This window comes from Bufo bufo, chromosome 10, assembly GCF_905171765.1.
Source record: "Bufo bufo chromosome 10, aBufBuf1.1, whole genome shotgun sequence".
NCBI lineage: Eukaryota > Metazoa > Chordata > Amphibia > Anura > Bufonidae > Bufo > Bufo bufo.
In genome coordinates, this window is record NC_053398.1 from 102328781 (window position 1) to 102351830 (window position 23050).

General features: G+C 44.2%; 1 protein-coding gene across 1 annotated transcript; it reads left to right on the forward strand.

Moving 5' to 3' along the window:
- The first annotated feature begins 37 nt into the window (after window positions 1–37).
- On the forward strand, window positions 38–15416 carry SLC7A6OS (solute carrier family 7 member 6 opposite strand). The gene is made up of 5 exons (XM_040409840.1): window positions 38–208; window positions 3323–3664; window positions 4078–4278; window positions 6169–6301; window positions 15050–15416. Exons 1-5 carry the CDS (start codon window positions 56–58, stop codon window positions 15163–15165), a joined length of 945 nt encoding a protein of 314 aa, XP_040265774.1. The 5' UTR covers window positions 38–55; the 3' UTR covers window positions 15166–15416.
- The last annotated feature ends 7634 nt before the right edge of the window (window positions 15417–23050 follow it).

Below are 23050 nucleotides of genomic sequence, written 5' to 3' on the forward strand. Positions count from 1 at the left end.
AACCCGGCCGCCGACAGTGACGTACTGAGCTCTGCGACAGATCACCTGACCGGCAATGGAGGCTGCGGTGCTGCGCGTGAAACGTAAGCGGTGTGCAGACCCGGCGGAGGCGCTCATTATCAGCTGCAAGAGACCGCGGGCCGAGGAGAAGACCCCGGAGTCCGTCACCACCCAAGTGTTCAAGCTAGCGGCTACCGTCACCTCCCAGGTAAGAGCCATCCACCGCCTGGTGCGCTGGAACTACAAGTCCCAGCATGCCGTGCTCCTCCTGTGGGCTGATCTACAGGTGCACGAGACAGAGCTTGTCGCGCATAGCAACCAATCACAGCGCAGATTTCATTTTTTAAGAGCGCTATAAGAAATATAAGCTGTGCTATGATTAGTTGCCATGGGTGATGGAGGCTGGGAATGAAATAAAACGTTAATAAATCTCCCCTGATCCCCCCCCAACCTGTGGAACTACAACCCTGTGGACGATGGAGCATCTTGGGAGTTGTAGTTCTTCAGAAAAAATTGGGGGTTTAAGAACACTGTATTACATATTAGAGGTGTTGAGGTCCTGGGCCAGACATCCCTTTAAAGAGTCCCTGTACTTTCACACAATTTCATTTAATAGAGAATGGTGTAAATGGCAATCTTCTAATCATTTCATTAAAAAAATATACCCGCATCCACCTGAAAAAAGGTGCTGTGCACCAAAACCAAGGGAGGGAATATAAGGGTGCTGTCATGGACTCTGGAAAATCAAATTACCGGTAAGAGTAATTATCGTTTTTCCCATTGTCCTATGAGAGCACCAGGAGAGATCTCAGAGATGGAGCTCGGGTGGGATAACAGCCTGCAAGACTTTACGCCCAAAGGAAGGGTCAGAGACAGGAGAAAGGTCCAGTCTATAGGCCTATTGATGGTTAGAGCAGAAGACCAGGCAGCCGCTTGTTGAGAATAGACGCATCTGCCCACTAAGTAGATACCGCTCTTGTGCACCGTCCACCCCATAGGTACTGGATTCTGTAAGGAAACATAAGCTAGACAGACAGCTTCATCCACCTGGCTATGGAATTTCTGCTAGAAGCCTTTCCTTTATCAGGACCTAAATACTGGACAAACAAGGGCCCCTGATCTCCTCCATTCTCCAGAAGCCTCCAGGTAGGGGAGAACACATCTCCTAACGTCCAAGTAACTAAACTCCAAATCCTTTCTGACACCTGGGATTGGTACCAAAGGACGGGAGAACTTCCTCCTGAGATTTATGGAAGTTTGACACTGGATGGGAGTCATGGATGCGAGTGCGCAGGCGCGGGATATCAGCGCTAGACCGGCGGGTCTAGCGCTGTTAATCAAAGGACATGCGGGCGTGATTAGGTGCATAAGGCCGGCATTAGCAAGGAACAGGGGCGTCACAGAAGCAGTGCCCGGAAGGTATACGCCTGCCTCAGAGTGCTCAAATTCCTTATTTGCATATTTTTAAAAGTAGCTTTTTCGGCCACACTAGACCTACTACATCAGAAATAAAGGTATGGTTTTTGTCTGTCATCAGCCCTACCAGGCTGTATGCCTGGTAGGGTAGGCTTGAACCGGGTGACAGAGCCAATTTAAAAAAAATCCACGAACGTTCAGAATTAAAAACAAACAATTGGATTTTGTAGGTTCAAATATCAGCTTCAAAATCATAACAAAAAAAGTAAAAACAAACTGTTTAAAGGGAACCTGTCACCTCAAAATTGCATCTACACCCGCCAGCAGTACCTCCTAGTAGCCCGCAGCCTGTTAATAATCATATATTTCATCCTGTTGTCCGATGCTGCGTAAGTTCAAAAAACGCAGTTTTATTCTCCATCAGCGCTATAGTGCGGCCTCCTTTCTTCAAGTCAAGGTAACAGCGCCCCCTAACCGTCCCCTCTTGCCTGAGAGTGACAGCCTGCAGTGCGGTCGCGATTCCCTAAGCCTTGCGCATGCGCGGTGCGCTCTGTAGTAATGCACTATCCCATCTCCTGCTGCCGCTGTTAGCCGGGTTTCAGCGGTGCAATGCGCGAGACTTGGGGAATCGCGGCCTTGACTTCAAGCTGGCTGGCACTATAGCCTGTTAATAATCATATATTTCATCCTGTTGTCGATCAGCGCTATAGTGCCGGCCAGCTTGAAGTCAAGGCCACGATTCCCCAAGTCTCGCGCATGCGCATTGCGCCGCTGAAACCCAGCTAACAGCGGCAGTAGAAGATGGGTATAGCGCATTGCTACAGAGCGCATGCGCAAGACGTAGGGAATCACGGCCGCACTGCAGGCTGTCGCACTCAGGCAAGAGGGGACGGTTAGGGGGCGCGGTTAACTTGACTTGAAGAAAGGAGGCCGCACTATAGCGCTGATGGAGAATAAAACTGTGTTTTTTTGAACTTATGCAGCATCGGACAACAGGATGAAATATATGATTATTAACAGGCTGCGGGCTACTATGAGGTACTGCTGGCGGGTGTAGATGCATTTTTGAGGTGACAGGTTCCTTTTAAAATACACTAAAAAAAAAAAATGAAAAAAAAAAATCACGTCCCTTTCCATAGAATAAAAAAATAAAGACATAAATGAAAAATATAAACATCATGGGTATCACCGCGACCAAAAACGCCCGTACTATTAAAATCTAAAAATATTTTTCTAATATGGCGAGTGGCGTAACTGGGAAAAAAGGGTCAAAATGGACAATTTGCAATTTTTTTTCTTTTCTGCTCTTACCCCAAAAAATGTTATATAAAATGTGATCAAATGTCACACACACTCCAAAATGGTATAAATAAAAACTACAGATTGTCCAGCAAAAAAATGAGCCACACAATGAGCTCAGTACATATAACTATAAAAAAGTTATGGGGGTCATAATAAAAAAAAAAACATACATCGTTGTAATCCTACTGACCCAGAGAATGAAGGGCACAGGTCAGTTTTGCCGCAAACGGAACGCCGTGGAAACAAAACCCATAAAACGTTTTTTGTTTTTTTTTCCAATTCCATCCGATTTGGAATTTCTTTGTTTTTTTTTCCGCTTCCCACTACATTGTATGCCATAATAAATGGTGGCATTAGAAAGTACAACTTGTCCCTCATACAGCTATGTGAACGGAAAAATAATGGCTCAGGGAAGAAAAATGAAGACGCTGGGAAAAGCTTCTGGCGTATTGGGGTGGTGGGTGTCAGACCCCTGTTGATCTGATATTGATGACCTATCCTGAGTATAGGTCATCAATATAGATAGCCGATGGCTTTCCTTCTGAAGTAATATGCTGCATAGAACCAGACTTTTTATACCCATACGTGTTTTCTGTCTTGATAGAATGAACCGGTACAGAAGTACGTACAGGAAGCCATATCCCGGGACCGTGCCACCCAGGTCCACCGACCCCACATCGGGAGCTTGCAGCGGGTCCAGAACGATTTGAGAGCCTGGAAAGATGCTGAACGTCAAGAGAGCCGTTATCGCTTAGTCTCAAGCCTTCGGCCAAAATGTGGAGAGGGTGATAATAGCCAGCCTGCCAGCCCCGTGGAAGAACGCCAACATGTACCAGAGAAGGTGGAGGCTTCCGCAAAAGAAGATGTGGACTCCAGGACGGATGAGACTATCCAAGTCTTTGATATAGAGCAGGAGGAAGTGGAGAAGGAAGCTGTTGATGTAAAGGTCCGTATGTTCACTACAAAGATGCTTTTATGCTCCTCAGTGAAAGTTAAAGGGGTCCTCTGGGTTACAGATTTTGATGATGATCTGTCTTCAGGATAGGTCACCAGTATCAGATTGTGGGGGCCCAACACCCGGCACTGCCATTGATCAGCTGTTTGGGACAGCCGCGGTGTCAGTGTACTTCATACACATTGTAGATTTGGGTGCTGGCAGGGGTTCTCTGAAATATTTTTTACTAATGACCTATTCTCTGGATAGGTTATCAGTATCTGATCTGTGGGGGTCCAACACCCAGGACCCCGATGATCAACTGCTTGAGAAGGCACCCATGATGTTTATATTTTTCATTTATGTCTTTATTTTTTTTTATTCTATGGAAAGGGACGTGATTTTTTTCTTTTTCCTTTTTTCAGGCCTCTGACCCAGAATCCATAATGTGTAATTCTGTGAAGATGATTCGGGAACGACTGGCTGTGTCTCAGGAAGGGCAAGGCTCCGAGCACAGGGAGAACCCAGAGGAGTTTGTGTATGACATTTACTATGCAGAGTCGTCTCCACAGGACTGGATCCAGGACATTCTCTCTGTTCAGCCATACCACTATGAGCAGGAGCTGGTAAGAAGTGAGCCTGAGATCAGCCCATCTGTGTGCACAAAGATTTCTGTGTGGGAAAAACTGGGTGTCACTATGACTGCTTCCTCCTCCATTGCCTTCCAGCCGTGGTACATGTCTCGCTCCAAGTAGATATGCCTGTGAGGCTACTTTCACACTTGCATTTATATTTTCCGGTATTGAGATCCGGCAGAGGATCTCAATACCGGAGAAAAACGCTTCCGTTTTTTCCCCATTCATTGTCAATGGGGACAAAACTGAACAGAACGGAATACTCCAAAATGCATTCCGTTGCGTTCCCATACCAGAGAGCAAACCGCAGCAAGCTGCGGTTTTCTTTCCGTCATGGGATGTGGAGCAAACCAGATCCGGCATGACCAACAAAGCAAGTCAATGGGAACGGATTTGTTTTCTCGGGACACAATAGAAAACTCATCCACCCCCCCCCCCCCCCATTGACTTTCAGTGGAGTTCATGACTGATCCATCTTGACTATGTTAAGGATGATACAACCGGATCCGTTAATTACAGATGCAGAAGGTTGCATTATCAGTAACGGAAGCGTTTTTGCTGATCCCTGCCAGATCAGGCAAAAACGCAAGTGTGAAAGTAGCCTTAGACAAGTGGGTATGGAACCACTGTGGTAACCAAACTGATTTGACTTGGGGGCTACTCCTAAGGGTGTTTTCCTGGCAGTCCCTAATTTTCACGCTTTAAGGCTACATGCACACGAACGTTGTTTGTTTTTGTGTCCGATCCGTTTATTTTTTGCGGATAGGATGCGGACCCATTTATTTTAATGGGTCCGCAAAAAATGTGGATAGCACACCGTGTGCTGTCCGCATCAGTATGTCCGTTCCATAGCCCCGCAAAAAAAATAGAACATGTCCTATTCTTGTCAGTTTTAGTCATTGTTACAATGGATCCGCAAAAAAAAAAAAACAGATAGCATACGGATGTCATCCGTTTTTTTTGCAGATCTGCAATTTGCAATACTGCCACCAATGACACTGCCACCAATGACAAGAGAGAGTGGAGGAGGGGAGGGACTGTGGCCACTGCGCCACCAATGAAGATATTTGACCTGCTAATACAAGTGTAGGATGCGGGTGCCGGTATCACATACCTGGCACCGGTCCTCTATGACAGGGCGCTGCGATCCGTGGCAATTAACCCCTCAGGTGCAGCATTTAGTCACCTTGTCCCCCCCCAAAAAATAGGATAGGACTGTTCTATTATGGGCCGGACAATCCATAAAATGTGGAATGTACGCTGCTTTTGTTTTTTTTCACGTGGTATCGAGTATTGTAATACTTTTTTATGGTATCGAAATCGAATCAAAATTTTACTATCGTGAAAACCCTAGTCCCGGGTGTCGAACCCCTGCTGATCTAATATTGATATCCTATCCGGAGGACTTCTGGACTTCACTGCAGGAAAACCTTGGTTGACAGCTGACCTACTGGGTTGAAAAGACATCAGTGCAGAGCACAGAAGGATCAGGCATAAGCATAGTCAGGGACAAGTCAAGGGTCGGAAAGGTACGAGCAATCCAATAAACAGTCCAAGGTCAGGACGGGCAGCTCAGGGTCGGTACGGTGATCAGGCCATGGTCAGGTCAGGCTAGGAAGTGTCTGGAAACCAGGCAGAAGTCGAGACACGACAAATGTAAAACAGTTCACCTTTGCAGGACACTAGAGAACTAGAACTAAGGTGACCATCCATTAGCTGGTTTGAATTAGGGTGCACACGCTAAATTTGGCCTATTTTTGGCTGACAGACTTTCTAGTTAGACTTGCATTTGGCGTCTTTGTATATCTGCTCCTGTGTCTTCCAAATGAGTCACAACTTCTGTGACCTCATTTTGTTTTTGCCCACTTTCTACTTGTGCAGATGGCTGATGATGTTGAGCCGCATGAAGTCTATGAAGATGAGGACGATGAGAATGAAGAAAGCAACTGGAGGAATGATTATCCTGATGAAGAGGAGGATGAGGAGTGCAGTAATCGGGAGGAGAGATATATGGGTAAGTTCCATGTGTTTTGGGTGTTTTCACACATAATGTTTCTAGGAAGAAACAGGTGTCTTCCTGTTATTGTTTTTATGTTTCAAAAAAAATGTTGCGGCCAAATCTATGCTAAAAACCAATAGTGAAAATAATTTCTGATTGTGAAGTTTTTCTTCACTTTTGTCACATTTTCTAGGCCTGAGGCTTTATTTAAAATGCAGCATGCTCTGGGTATGGCTTTTTTATTTTTATTTTTTTTGTTTTGTTTTTTTGGTCAGTCTGTTCTCAGACTTCTGTATAGGACTTGAAAAACACCTAAAACAATGCATAAATACATAAAAAAAAAAACAAGAGACTCGAGGTGGTTTTTACAACCCATTAAAAATGCCTCCAAAACTATGGGACAGATATATTAAAGGGGGTCTGTCAGGAGTTCTGCCCGTGCCTCTAGTCCACAAAGCTGTTCTACGGATTGGACTGTAAAGGCTTCTTTCAAACACAATTACAATTTAGGCCTCATGCACACGACCGTTTTTTTTTTTGCGGTCTGCAAAAACGGGTTCCGTTTTTCCGTGATCCGTGACCGTTTTTTCGTCCGTGGGTCTTCCTTGATTTTTGGAGGATCCACGGACATGAAAAAAAAGTAGTTTTGGTGTCCGCCTGGCCGTGCGGAGCCAAACGGATCCGTCCTGAATTACAATGCAAGTCAATGGGGACGGATCCGTTTGACGTTGACACAATATGGTGCAATTGCAAACGGATCCGTCCCCCATTGACTTTCAATGTAAAGTCAGGAGTTAATATACCATAGGATCGGAGTTTTCTCCAATCCGATGGTATATTTTAACTTTAAGCGTCCCCATCACCATGGGAACGCCTCTGTTAGAATATACCATCGGATTTGAGTTACATCGTGAAACTCAGATCCGACAGTATATTCTAACACAGAGGCGTTCCCATAGTGATGGGGACGCTTCTAGTTAAAATATACTACGAACTGTGTACATGACTGCCCCCTGCTGCCTGGCAGCACCCGATCTTTTACAGGGGGCTGTGATCAGCACAATTAACCCTTCAGGTGCCGCACCTGAAGGGGTTAATTGTGCGTATAATAGCCCCCTGTAAGAGATCAGGGGCTGCCAGGCAGCAGGGGGCAGACCCCCCTCCCTCCCCAGTTTGAATATCATTGGTGGCCAGTGTGCGGCCCCCCCTCTATTGTAATATCATTGGTGGCCAGTGTGCGGCCCCCCCCCCCCCTCTATTGTAATATCATTGGTGGCCAGTGTGCGGCCTCCGTCGGCCCCCCTCCCCCCCTCTATTGTAATATCATTGGTGGCCAGTGTGCGTCTTCCCCCCGGCCCCCCCTTTGGTGGCCAGTGTGCGGCCTCCCCTCTTCCCCCCCCCCCCCCCCCCTGCCCGATCATTGGTGGCAGCGGAGAGTTCCGATCGGAGTCCCACTTTAATCGCTGGGGCTCTGATCGGTAACCATGGCAACCAGGACGCTACTGCAGGCCTGGTTGCCATGGTTGCTTAGCAATATTACAATATTAGAAGCATCATACTTACCTGCTGCGCTGTCTGTGACCGGCCGGGAGCTCCTCCTACTGGTAAGTGACAGGTCTGTGTGGCGCATTGCTTAATGATCTGTCACTTGCCAGTAGGAGGAGCTCCCGGTCGGTCACAGACAGCGCAGCAGGTAAGTATGATGCTTCTAATATTGTAATATTGCTAAGTAACCATGGCAACCAGGCCTGCAGTAGCGTCCTGGTTGCCATGGTTACCGATCGGAGCCCAGAGAGATTAAACTGGGACTCCGATCGGAACTCTCCGCTGCCACCAATGATCGGGGGAGAGGGGAGGCCGCACACTGGCCACCAATGATATTAATACAATAGAGGGGGGGTCGCACGCTGGCCACCAATGATATTACAATAAAGGCAGGGAGAGGGGGCCGACGGAGGCCGCACACTGGCCACCAATGATATTCAAACTGGGGAGGGAGGGGGGGTCTGCCCCCTGCTGCCTGGCAGCCCCTGATCCCTTATAGGGGGGCTATGATATGCACAATTAACCCCTCAGGTGCAGCACCTGAGGGGTTAATTGTGCGGATCACAGCCCCTTGTAAGAGATCGGGTGCTGCCAGGCAGCAGGGGGCAGTCATGTACACAGTTCGTAGTATATTCTAACTAGAAGGGTCCCCATCACTATGGGAACGCCTCTGTGTTAGAATATACTGTCGGATTTGAGTTTTCACGAAGTGAAAACTCATCTCTGAAAAAGCTTTTATGCAGACGGATCTTCGGATCCGTCTGTATGAAAGTAACCTACGGATCACGGACGCGGATGCCAATCTTGTGTGCATCCGTGTTCTTTCACGGACCCATTGACTTGAATGGGTCTGTGAACCGTTGTCCATCAAAAAAATAGGACAGGTCCTATTTTTTTGACGGATAGGAAACACGGATCACGGATGCGGCTGCAAAACGGTGCATTTTCCGTTTTTTTTGTTGTTTTTTTCCACGGACCCATTGAAAGTCAATGGGTCCGCGAAAAAAAACGGCACAACGGCCACGGATGCACACAACGGTCGTGTGCATGAGGCCTCAGTGTAAGGTTTGTACAGAAATGTGCAAAAAGATGCAAGTTTCCCAGCCCCTACCTTATTTCTGCAGGAGTTTAGAATGGCCAAAACTGCTGACAGACCCTGCCTTTAAGACTGAAGGGATTTGCAGCAAATTTAATAGATTGCACATGCCTCTTCATGCGCTTGCACATTTTGGACTGTCCAGAGGTCTGAAAATGAAAAGTATTACGGTACCTGCTATGTAGACTTGTGCCTCATTTTCTGAGTAGGGCTAGGGCTACACGGCGACACTGGTCGTGGCCAGGATCGCTGAGCGGTGGTGGTCCCATAGAAATGAATGGGTTTCGGCTGGTGACTGCCAAGGCCATCCCATTCATTTCTATGGTATCACCACTGCTCAGCAATCCTGGCCGCGACAGGTATCGTGCGACCAGTGTCACCCTGTAGTCCTAGCCTAAATCTAATGCTTTCAGACCACTCTGGTTAACTGCAAGCACAGCATAAAAAAATTGAAATGTTTCCCGAATTTGCACATTTTTGCACAAAGTTTACACTTTATGGATACATAAACACAGTTACACAGCAGTGCCGCAGTAGAAGTATATATTAGGCTGTTCTTTTTGTTCACACGGTTAGGGTGCATTCACATGAGCAGAAGAGCTTTGCGGTCTGCTTCTGCATCCGTGCAGCAAAAGACAGGACATGTTCTATACTTCACTGCAACATGTGGACCACCGACCCATTGATGTCAATAGGTCCGACCATGGTACTATGTGCACACGGCCAATATCTGCGTTTTGGGGACAAAACACTTAGATCGTATGTATGCACCCTTAAAGAGGACCTTTCATGGGAATTTTCTAGTTTAATGAAATAACTTTCCTTGCGGGGTACCCCTCGCTGATGCTGACACCCTGGTTGTTGTTTTTTTTCAAATATCGCTCCTACGCCCCGCTGTGCCCTTCTGCAGTTTTCGCTCTCAGTATGTTATTCCTGAGCATCGGTACAGGGAGGAGGAGTCTGCCCTGTTTCTCAATGGGCGTCGCCTTCTCCCCGGCTGTAGTGTAGCGCTGTCCAATCACAGTGGAGTGCGTCACAGCCAGGTTTTTTTTTTTTTTGTTTTTTTTAATACAGTTTTTCACCTCTGCAGTCTCCCTCATCAGTGATTGCTAGCCCAAACCTGTAGTGGAACCTATACGGAGATATGGTACAATGGACATATTTGCACCTGTTCAGTGTATTGTGTGAATTAGGCCTTAGCTGCTGAAGCATGTCTACATCTTTCTTTCTCACTACAGCTCATTCCTCCTCTCTCCGTAGACTTCTGTGGCAGCTGTAATCTGATCCCCCAGTAAGTTGATAGCCAGTATCTCTCAAGGCAGATTTAGCAGAGAATTCAGAGTGAATTTGAGTTTAGGGAGAGGAAGGAAATAGCCTGATAACTGAAGAGAGGGGCATTTTTCTTTGATGAGATATATTACAAGATTTCTTATATTCACCTGTATTATTGAGTTTTGCGAAGTTGTGTAAAATGTTACGGACAATTTGACACTGAAAAGGTGTCTTCTTCAAATAAGGCTCAAATGGCTCAGTGGTTAGTACTGTTGCCTTGTATGTTCTCCCTATGTTTGCGTAAGTTTCTTGCAGGAACTCCAGAATTATTCAACTAATACTACTGGTGCTATTTCTTACACTAGTGCTACTACTCATATAAGTAGTCGTACCTACTAAGACTACTAAATATTATCTATATCCTTGAAGAATCAGTTCTTGGAGAAGGCATTGTAAGGGCTTGTTCATATCAGTGTTGTGTTTTCCATATTTCTGTTCCATCAGAAGAACACCAAAATAAAATAAAAAAAATGGCTCGACTCTAACCCCTTAAGGACAAGCCACGTACATGTATGGCAGAATTCTAGGGTTTAAAGATGGCGTCTTCTCAGGAGCTGAGCGTGCGCCATATCCGCCAGGTGGCATCGTCTGTGAACGGTGATAACGCCGATCATGGACTTTTAACCCCTCAGATGCCGAGGTCAGTTGTGACCATGGCATCTGAGCGTTGAAGTCCCAGGTGCACTGTGCTCTCGTTGCCTGAACGGGAATTGTAGTTTTACAACAGCTGGAGAGCTGCAGGTTGGCCCTCCCTGCCCTAGGGGAACATAGAAAAGTGAAAAAGAGTAAAAAAAGAGGTTTTTAAATATATATATCTCTATCTCATCCACATTTCTTCATATTAATAAGAAATAAACCATAAAAAATATATAGATTATCAGCATTGCCATATCCCAGAATACCCCTACTATTGAAATAGAAACGTGTTTATCCCGTACGGTGAACACCATTGAATAGAAGGTGATCAAAAAGTCATCACACTCCAATTAGTGTTAATAAAACTGATTGCCCTGCAAACACTGAGCCCTCACACAGCTCCATAGACAGAACTATAAAAATGGCTATGTGAATGAAAGAAAAAAAAGTCAATGCTCCGGGAAGGCAGGGAGTAAAAAATGGTTATTTTGAGCATCAGTTGAACAGCAAGAGGAATCCAGAACACACAGCGCTGGTGTTCACAAGTCCTCAGTCACATCATGTTTTACCATTCTGGTTCAGGCCAGCGAGGAGAAGTACGTGATGCCAAGTGTCTCCTTTCCACCGCATTCCTCTGGCATTAAGTCAGTGTATATCTAATGCAGTTATTAACCAGTCATTAGTGCGCACTGGGTGTGGGACAAGTCTAGGAAATCGAGATCTATTGTGCTCATGTTTTGGACACAGGGCTCTCGTCTCTCCTGCATGTCTTCCATCTACACCCTTAGCGGGATTAGCATAAGACATTGGAGGTTACGGTAGGTGTGCGGGGGATAAACGGAAGGGACAGCACCCCTGATTTATACTGATCCTGATCATAGAACCACAACATGAAGCTTAGGCCTCATGCACACGACTGTTGTTGTGTTCCGTGTCCGTTGTTCCGTTTTCCGTGATTTTTCTGAGGACCCATTGACTTTCAATGGGTCAGTTGAAAACTTGGAAAATGCACCGTTTGTCATCCGCATCCGTGTTTCCAGTCCGTCAAAAAAATATTACCTGTCCTATTTTTTTCACGGACCCATTCAAGTCAATGGGTCCGTGAAAAAACACGGAGGCACACAAGATTGTCATCCGCGTCCGTGATCCGTGTCCGTTTTTTTTCCTATCATTTTCAAGGCAAACTTGACTTAGATTTTTTTTTTCACTTTTCATGTCTGGTGATCCTCCAAAAATCAAGGAAGACACACGAAAAAAAAAAAACTATAACGCAACAGCTTTTTGCAGACCGCAAAAAAATACTGTCGTGTGCATGAGGCCTTAGTCCATGACAAAATCTAAAACTGAAATGCTTTTTCTCCCTTTCTCATAGCAGTAATAATAATACTTCTAACAATAATATAATAGTATTAATGGAAATCCAGATGTGGATGTAATGATGATCAGCTCTTATTTTATTTTTACCTATATGACATGACCCTAATTATCTGGGTATACCTACAGGACCTAGAGAAGACCTGATCTTCCCCTATGCTCCTGACATGGGCCTGTATCTTCCTATGGGCTCATGCACACGACCGTTGTTGTTGTTGTTTTGCAGTCTGTTTTTCACGGATCCGTTCTGTATCTGAGTTTTTTTTTTTCTCTAAGTCCTCTTCCTTTCCATTATTGCACAAAACATATCCGTGTTTGATCCGTTTTTTGCAGATCGAAAACGGTAACTAATCACCAAACACATGAGCAATATGGGCTGGGCATAGCATTTCTACAGTATGGATCCGCAAAATACGGATGTGTTCCGCGTGCGTTCCATATTTTTTTTTGCGGACCCATTGACTTGAATGGGGCCTCGGACAGTGATTTGCGGACAATATTAGGACATGCACTACTTTTTTGCGGAACAGAAATACGGAAACTGAATGCACATGGAATACCTTCCGTTGCTGTTGCGGACCCATTGAAGTAAATGGTTCCGCATACGGTCAGTTTTTTTGTTTTTTGTGGAAGCGAAAAGAAAATACGTTTGTGTGCATGAGCCCTAAGCCCCACACAAATGCCCAGCACTTGCGTTTCCTGGCTTCTTTATATTCAGGAACATACAGATGTTCTATTGCTGCAGATGTTCTTCAAAGCTCTGAACTCATTGCTGCCTTTCCTCATTTATTTTTGGGGAAAACTCACGCTGAGGCCTCATGCACACAACTGTGTCTGTTTTGTGGTCCACAAACCTGCAAAATACAGTTGCAGTCTGTGCGCTATTGACTTCAGTGGGTCCGTGGGCCGTATCTTTTTTTCAGAACGGACATACGAATACAGAAAGCACACGGACTTTTGTTCTGCAAAAAGATAGATGTCCTTCGGAATCCAAATAAACAGCAACTTTATTGTGCGATGTTTTGGCTCCACACAGCGCTCTTCTCAAGCAATAGGAAAGTACATAATGGCGAATACCGTTCTATCACTTCCACAGTATACAACTAGGAAAAGGAAAGTCCTCACCTCGCTGCACAATGCGTCCACACTCAGTCCTGTTCTGCTACTGACATGCATTGAATTATTATAATTTTTTTATACTGACATGCAGAGGGAAGTCCTGGTTTTTGGACATGCACCAGCAATCCTGCCTACATCCTCTCAGACATGTGCGGGATGCCGGCGCTTGTACGTTCTGCTGATAGCCATGATGTACAATGTGTGGCTCTTGCCGTCGTCATCAGTTTATGAACTCTGGTCGTGGCCATTAGCACTTTACACATTATTATGATTGTATTATGGCATCTCGACGAACTGCGTCCTATGGATAAGTCACTGAGATGAATTGCATAGGAATTTATGACCCTAAGATACAGGTGAAACTCGAAAAATTAGAACATCGTGCAAAGTTCATTTATTTCAGTAATGCAGCTTAAAAGGTGAAACTAACACATGAGAGACTCATTACATGCAGAGCGAGATATTTCAAGCCTTTATTTGTGATAATTTGGATGATTATGGCTTATAGCTTATGAAACCCCAAAATCTTAATTTTGAGGTCCCCTTTGCTCAGGGGATAGGGATTAATTAGCCGACTAGAGTGTGACACTTTGAGCCTAGAATATTGAACCTTTTCACAAAATTCTAATTTTAAGCAGCATTAATGCAATTCCTATTAATTTGCATTACTGAAATAAATGGACTTTTGCACGATATTCTAATTTTTTGAGTTTTACCTGTATATATTTTATTGGGTTGAATATTTTAATTGCATACTGGGGAAGCGATGTTATTGCTGATGATATATACTTAGCCCTACGCACTTTACTACTGCTGAAGAAAGGCTCTGTGTCGCGCCAAAACATAACGCACATGTGGTGAACAAAGGCATTGTTTCTTTAGATTTTGGAAGTCCTGTTGCTGCTATTTGCTCTTTGTAAATATCCATATTTTTTTTTTTTTAAATGGGTAAAATTCCCACCCCACAGTGTCATATATGCTAAACACCAGCTGGCGATTTTATGCATCTAATGTGGACATGGCACGGTATTCAGGCCTTCTGGTCTGAGGTTACTGATCTCTTCACTGGCGTGGTCATCTCCTGAAGGCCTCTTTCAAACGGGCGTGTGCGCCCCGTGGTCGTGCTGCGGCCCGCAATGCACGAGCACAGTCCGTGGGGCAGCTGCAGCGGATTGCGGACCCGTTCACTTGAAAGAGGCCTAATACTAACTACTCCTGATGTCTACTGGGACTCCTGGTCGAAGAACATTGCCAGCATCATATCTGAATTTTTCTACCTAAAATCCTCTTCCTGTTACTCAAAAGGCAACGAGATGAATAGATACTTTGTGTTTCCGTCTACATAGAAATGGCGCAGCATAGTCAATACTCGCACTGTATAGATCACAATAAAGGAGGTCTAATGGATCCGTGCAGAAGGTGTAGTGTGAACTTTTTCTGTGATATTTATTTCCTGGGATATGTGTAACTCAAATTTTGTATATATGACTATATTATATTGCTGTTTTTATATTGCGTATGGCTGTAATAAAAAATGCTTCTGTTTGTCTCCTTTGGCTAAAATAAAACCATTAAAGAAATAAAATTGAGGGGAAGATTTTGAGAGAACCGCGTGCCTCTGTTATGCAGTATAATGCATCTATCCGATTTCATACCCTCAGGTTATTATGAAGACAGTGATGAGGACGCTGGCCAGGGCAGAGGACACGCATGGGATGCCTACCGTCATAAAGCACTGAGAGAACTTGAATATGATGAAGAGGAATCTTCTGACTAATTGGTAATTGTGCTACGTTGGAGGGCATCTCTCTGCATTTCAAGACCAGTGTTCTGTTTTAAGAGCAAGCTTACATCAGTTTCCTTCAGTATAAGGCTCTGTTCACACTGGCGTCCAGCTTCTCTTGCCCCAGTGGGAAAACTTTTAGCCTTAATTCAAACCTAAAAATAAAATAAAAATGAAACCTTATGGAATGTATAATGCCTGTGTGAACCACCTTAAAGGGGTATTCCCATCTCAGACATTGATGGCATATGCACCTATCTCCAGAACGGTACCCCCCCCCCCCCCCCCCCCCCCCCCAAAGTGAAGGAAAGCATGTGGTGCATGCTGACCATTCACTGCTATGGAAGCTACAAAAATAGTTGAGCGAGCGCACTTAGCAATTTTTTTATTATTTTTTTTCAAAGTCCCAAAGCAGTGATTGGAGAGCGCACTGCGCATGTACGGGGACCCCCACCATTCACCGCAATGAGACCCCCAGAAATTGTAGAACCAGCGATTTTTCGCACTCTTATAGCGGTGAACGGAGGGGTGGCCGGACCTGCCCAGCCGTTCTTTCTTCACTTCGGAGGCCCCCTTCTGGAGATAACAGCAGGTCTCAGAGGTGGGACCCACACTTGTCTAACACTGATGGCATATCTTAGCGATACACCATCAATGTCCGAGATGGGAATACCACTTTTCATAAAGATTTTCAGTTTTATTTCCCTTTTTGTGTGTTTATTTCAATGTATTTTCTGTTTAACATGTGTAAAAAGTGTCTGTAAACTCAGATTTTATGTTAATAAATATTCTTTACATAAACAGTAACTGCATTATAGTATTACTCAACCTAACAAAATCCATTGATATAAATGTACAGTATATAGTATTCCGGTATACAAAACGTGACTCCTATTGAAAGTCTGCTGTACGGAGTAAAAATCCTCGGTGTATGGTGATTAGATCATTTCAGTAGCTTCCCACATAATCACGGTTACTGGCACCATATGTGATGTGTATAGCCTGGTGCCTAGGGTTACCACTAGGGATGAGCGAATTTCATATTTTGAAGTTTGTGTGCGAGTTCGTATTGTGGTATTTTACTTAATTGTGTTATGTATTCTGTTATTCATTCAGTCATAAAAGAAGTCTATGGCCTGTATAACGGATCCGTCTGTTTAAGTTATGCAGGAGAGGACTCCAGCATAACGTAAACCGGACGGATCCGTTATGCACGCCATAGACTTCTATTATGACGGAATGCCTCTAAAGGCATTCCGTCATGGAATTGCGTTATGGTCCGTGGTAACGGAATCCATAACGCAATTCAGTAAAATACCACAACACGAACTCGCACACAAACTTCAAAATATGAAATTCGTTCATCCCTAGTTACCACCTGTAACTCAACTTCAGCTTGCTGGTCGAACATGCTTCAGAGTCTGCTATCCACATGGGTGGCTGCTCCACGGAGTTACTTGGGGCCCAACAGGGAAAACGGAAAAGGTAATTTTACAGACTTGGGATGTAATGACCCAGCAAATTTCAACACCCTTAAAAAAAAAAAAAAAAAAAGTGGCTTTCTTCCAAAAACACTACCACATGCGCCCGTCAGGTGTTGCTTTATCCATTTTGCAAATGGAAACACCCATTAAAGTCTATGCAGAGTGTTCAAAATATGGATGCATCTATGTTATATGCATGTTTTTTATACTGCTAATGTATGTCACTTTGTTTTCTCCCTAGAGGACACCCTATCATACATATTTACAGATAAGGTCATTTTGTCACAAGGTTAACCTTCTGTTCGCATTGATTTCATGGCTTGTTTTCTAGGAGCCATTACTGATCAGGAGTCCATCAGGTTTCTGATCCCATCTTGCACCTTAGCCAAATTGGTGTGTTTAGCACAGTGCCCACTGCTCCATAGGCCCCCATAGATCAGAGGGCAAAAGTGTCCTTTTGGTCTCTGTCTGGCAGTATTCATTGGCATACAACTTTATTTCAACAGTATAGGACTGTTTTATGCCAGTCTTTGCCCCCTCCTCCCCCCCCCCCCCCCCCATACTGCCAGATGGCTAGGACGGCGTAAAAACGCCATATGCGACAAAATGTTGGGAAGACATACCACATGCAAATTATAATCCTGTATAAATAAAGACAGACGCCAGTCATATATTCATGTTGTATTTTACTGTACGTTGGAAAAGACACAAGCTCCAAATAATTTCTTTAAGGAACAAGAATACAAAAAACCATGAAAGTCACGATTCTACTGAAGAGACCCGCTCCTTTTTGTCTTTGTAAAATGGCACATAAAAAGTGAGATCTCTTGAAGGATTCCGTCAGTCTGTACTATACCAAAAATTAAATTAAAAAAATCCTATTTGGTAATTTCAAGTCTGCTGTATCCTTCCCTCCAGTCTTATACCTTCTGTACAGAGTATGGACGGACACTATAGTCGGTCCCAGAGTTACTGCTGCCAGGTATCTTGGATGGGCTTCTCCGGGCTTTCTTGAAAATCTTGCTTTGCCACCTTGTGTGCGGAAGAAAGCCGGATTCATCACACATGCACTTGTGTGATTGCCGGGACTGGATGCAGGTTCTTCTGTTCAGGTCCCTGACCAAATGTGTTCCTGAGTTTTCCTGCTCGGTCGGGACCTGAGTGGAGGTCACATGAGCATAGCGTAAATGGTGGAATCAGCAGCGCGACCAAGGGGTATGTACTGGGCAGACTCTTTCCTCCATAGGTCAGCACATAGCAAGATGGTCAACAAAGCCCAGAGAACCCCTTTACCATTATCCTGAATTACTCCAAGCAGCAGGTTGAATGCTTGGGTTTCTTTATCAACAAAGTCAATTTATGGCTTTCCTCTATGTGGTTATGTATGAATGGATCACATATTGTCTATCATCTAATGGCCATAGAGGGGATTCAGTGCATATGAAAGAGGTAGGAGATGTTGAGAGCCTAAAAAGAGAACTGCGGCCGTGGAAGTGATGACACCATTACACAAGATAATGGAAGAGTTAATGAAGTGTGTACCAGTTGATTGCAACTCGCAAATCTCAAGCTGTTGTGAAACCACAACTCCAAGAACTTGCTGTACGTGTGAGGCGGAGAGGTCTGCTTCTACCAAAACGAGAGAGTAGCAGGCAGTGACCACTTAAGTATGTTGGCTACAGTGCTATCCTGCATTTACTGATGGGTCCAATAACTATTCCATAAATACAGTAGGAAAACCCCCCCTTAAAAATGTTTCCGAAGAATGCCCAATTTTGACACCGACCTGATTTAAAGCTATTACAGGGGTTAGCCAGTGATTAATAGTGATGACCTATCCTCAGGATAGGTCATCAATATCAGATCACCAGGGGTCTGTCACCCGGGCACCCTGCCAATCAGCAATTAGAAGAGGCTGGCGCTCCATGAGCGCTGCGGCCTCTTCCCCTGCCATGTGACATCTCCGTACATCGGTTACATGGTCCAGTGGCCGCTCAGGCCCATTGAAGTGAATGGGGCTGGGCTGCAATACCAAGTACAGTGTTGTGCGTGGAGAGATGCCGGGGCTCCTGTAACAGCTGATGGGTGAGGGTGCTGGGACTCAGATCCCCACCGATGTGATAACGATCACCAATCCTGAGGATAGGTCATCATTATCTATTACCCGATAACCAGAGCAAATGTTGCAATTTTGTGCAGGCTTAAAGGGAACCTGTCACCACAAAATGCAGTGTAATCTGCAGGCAGCATATTATAGGGCAGGAGGAGCTGAGAAGATTGATTTATAGTTTTGTGGGAAAAGATCCAGTAAAACCTGTAATTTATTCACTTACATCTCTGCTCTTTTTATGCATTGGAGTGATGTGGGCGGTCCTACTCAGTGACTGGCAGCCTTCCCTGTGTAAAGTCATGCAGAGTTAACAGCCAATCACTGAATGGCACCTCCCACACAACGCGGATGCATAAAAAGAGCAGAAATTTAAATGTATAAATTATACGTTTAACTGAATCCTTTCCGACTAAACTATATATCCATCTGCTCAGCTCCTCCTGCTCTACAATATGCCTCCTGCAGACTGCATGCATTTCGTGGTAACTGATTCCTTTTAAAGGAGTTCCCACACAAACATGGCTGAAATATCTGAGCTATAAGGTGCTCTCTCAAGATGTATTCCTACTCCGCAAACTGTCTGCTGCCCACTCCCCTGTATTATGGCAGCAGTTAGGGGGGAGATTTATTATTGTGTGTTTGGGGTTATATATATTTTTTTTTACTACAGTTGCTTTGCAGACTTGCGCCAAATTTGTGAAAATTTTATGTAGTTTCACCACTTTTAGGGAAAGTACATCAGGGGGTTGCCTGGTGTGGAGCTGCGACTTTTTAATAGTTCACACATCATATATAAGACATAAATGTTCTAATCTGTAATTCCAACCAAGTTTTTAAAGTGGTAAAGCTCATCAAAAGTCTCCAAAAAAAATATGCACAAAAGCTTGTACGCTACGTTGCTTGCTGCATTTTTACACCACAAAACTGGCACAGCAGGTTTAATAAATGCCCCCCTTAGTGCCCGAATTCTAACAGTAACTTTACACACTTCAAGAGCATGTAGGATTAACAAAGAATCGTATATTTGCTTACAGTCACCTTGTATGAGGGCAAATCTTCAGGAGTGCTAAAACTGTGATATCAGCAACTGGCGGTATATAAATGCAGCTGCTCGATCTTATACTTGACGTGTGCTGCCATAGAAATATGACCATGTTAGTTCGATTCTACTCCAAGCGATAAGCTCCACTTGTGAAGATTAGTGGTATGTGTCCTTCATGATCAGGAGCTGTGCATTACTAAATCATGTGAAGTCACCATATTGAGAAGAGGCGTGATCAGATGTTGTTCAGAGAAGACCTGTTTTTAATGGATTGTATGTTACTCTAAATAGGAGTGCACAACCTTTTCTTGTTCAAGGGCCACAATGTCAGATTGAACCACTCCAAAACCCCAATGGACAACAAAAGCATGTTTTTTTTTTTGTTAAGGGGGGGTGTCCCTGAACCTTTTTTTGGACAGTAAAAAGGTTAGAGTCTGACCTCTAGGATCCTCACTATTTCAAAATCTCATTCCTCTCTAAGGAGGGAAACAATGCATGCTTGTACTAAAAGCAGAGATTTTGGGCTCCTCGTTCTTTGTGAAGGTGGCAGTCCCAGATGTAGAGCCCAGCTTAAATTTCTATCTGGTCTGATTGATGGGTTGTTAAAAAAATAATAAATAATTAAATATGCTGAATGTCTGGGAAAAGCACCTGAATTCACACTGCATATATTACATAATCAATAGTTTAGACCTGATGAGGCTGGTGTTCTTACTTTGAAAATCCATGGCAGAATGGCTGTATAATTCTTTTTGAGGGTTCTCCTGCTCAATATTAAAACGAGTATTTTGTGTAATTAGCAAGGGAATGAGAGTCCAAGTGTATTTATGAGCTAAACTCAGTCTCAACACCCCTAACCTTACTGACTAGCTCCTTTCCGTGTTCCCCTGCTACTGCTGAAATCACACAGTACACACTGCAGTTTGTCAGCCCGACGAGACGGGTGGACATCAAGCTCAGCCCATGAATACACTGGACGCATAAATGCTTATTTTAACATCTGACAGGAAAACTTTTATAAAGAATGAGGGGCCCCCGGACAATATGGAGGGGGACGCATGGCCATACTGGCATTTGCCTAATGGTTATTTGTCCTGTGGTATTGTCTGCCCGGTGATAGATGAGTTATGGGGAGGCAATTTTGGCGGAAAAAAGGGTTTCCCGCTTTTGTGGGATCACTGGGCAAAAGAATAATTCTGCCCAGTGAGCACCCTGTAATTGGTATAATTTTAGCCTATGATAGCCCAGGGTTTGAGGGAAGGTTAGCGGAGCCCTGGAGACGACAGCTGATTGGCTTTGTGGAATGTGGAGGGGGCTTGTCTTGGACTTGAACCTGCCTGTGGAGCCGGATCCTGTGTGCCCCTCCCGCCCGCCCTTTATGTATGGTAAGTTTTGGGGCCGTGATTGATGTTGGGTGAAGTAATGATAGTCGTCCCGTGATGGGATGGACTCCGAGTTTAGTTATATATATATATATATATATATATATATATATTTATTATTGGAGTCTGAGTTTATGACTGGGCTCTTAAAAGTTTAAGTTAAGTTGTATTTGGTACTTATTTAATAAATCAGTTCCGTTTACCTCCACTCTCTAGTCAGTGTATTTTTTATTGTTAATGGTATGTTTATTTAATAAGTTTTAGGTTGGGCACAATATGCCATGTATTGCCATTAGCTATTCTGACAATTTTTAAGTGTAAGTACACCAGCCACATCAGGTCTAAGAGATAAAAAAAAAATATCGGAAATCTTTAATGGAAAGGTTCTTTATAATGCTAGTTATTACAATGATGTTTTTGTATGTTCATATACACCATGATTTTCTAAGCCAATAGGAGAGGCCCCTAAAACCTGTGCATTTTCTGCCTTTTGCTTGAAGATTTTTTTTATCTGGTCCAGTGCTGTAAATGACACCAGTAGCAAAATATTAGACATATGTGCACATATCCTAAAGGTCAACTGGCAGCAGTTCTGTTTCTGTGCTAGTAGAAAGGATTTTTTAGACATGTCACCTCTTCTATGGGGTTTGGTTAGTTGTGTACAGATTATACTGCACAAATCTGGAAAGGGGGTGGCGGATTCATCTACAGGGGCACATGGGTGCAGTGTACAAGTGTGCCCACACGGAGCAGGTCCACAGTGGAAAATCCATACCAAATCATGCAGAAATACTGCAGATCTGCTAAATATTTAGTTCTTTGGATTTTACCCTTAGCACTGCACAGTGGAAATCTGCAGCATAAATTGACATGCTGCAGCCTAGCCGTTTGGATTCCTGTGCAGACACTTCCTGCAGCATGTGGATAAGATTTGTTAAAAACTCTCCTGCTGCTTTGGATTTTTCTGCAAGCAATTCCGCTGCAAAAAAAAACTCAGTTTGCATTACATGTGACCACAACTTTAAAGAAGGCTTTCTGCTGTCTAGACTTGAGCTCTTACAACAGACGCTGAATTTAACAACCCAGTTACACTTGAAAAACTGCAGATGCTTCCAACTGTCTCTGCAGAGGAATAGTCTGCCTGTCCAGACATGAGCAGTAGATGCTCTCCCAAGAGAATGAGGATATGTCTTGTATACAGAGCAAATAAAATACAGCAACTGCAGACAGGTCCCATTTAAATTACTTTTTAGGTTATTTTTTTACATTATGTCTAAGCCCCTTTTCCTGTATATGCTAGGTATTGAAAATGAAGCCATGCCAAAATGAGCACCCCAACCATATATAATATTAGGCCTCATGCACACAACCGTTGTGTAATTTGCAGTCCGCAAATCGCAGATCTGCAAGACACGGATGGCGTCCATGTGCGTTCCGAACGGCACAGACAGCCATTAATATAACTGCCTATTGTTGTCTGCAAAACGCGGACAAGAATAGGACAGGTTATTTTTCGCAGACCCTTGAACAGAGCAACGGATGCGGATAGCACATGGGTCCGCATTCGAGCCGACAAAACTGCAGCTCGGATGCGGACCAAAACAACGGCTGTGTGCATGAGGCCTTAAGAAGACAAAAAGTGCATCCTCAAACAGTCTACAGATCTCCACCATAACGGGTGCTCACTCGGATGACTGGTTCTACTACCTTCAAAGACATGGCAGGTATTGAAACCAATGGACCAGTAATATGAACGTCCATGTTCCTATTGCCGGCTACAGAATCACTTTTCTGAACAAGCCCTTTAGATGTATTTCCAGTTTTACAAAACTGTAGATAGGATGTTGTGGATTAGACACGT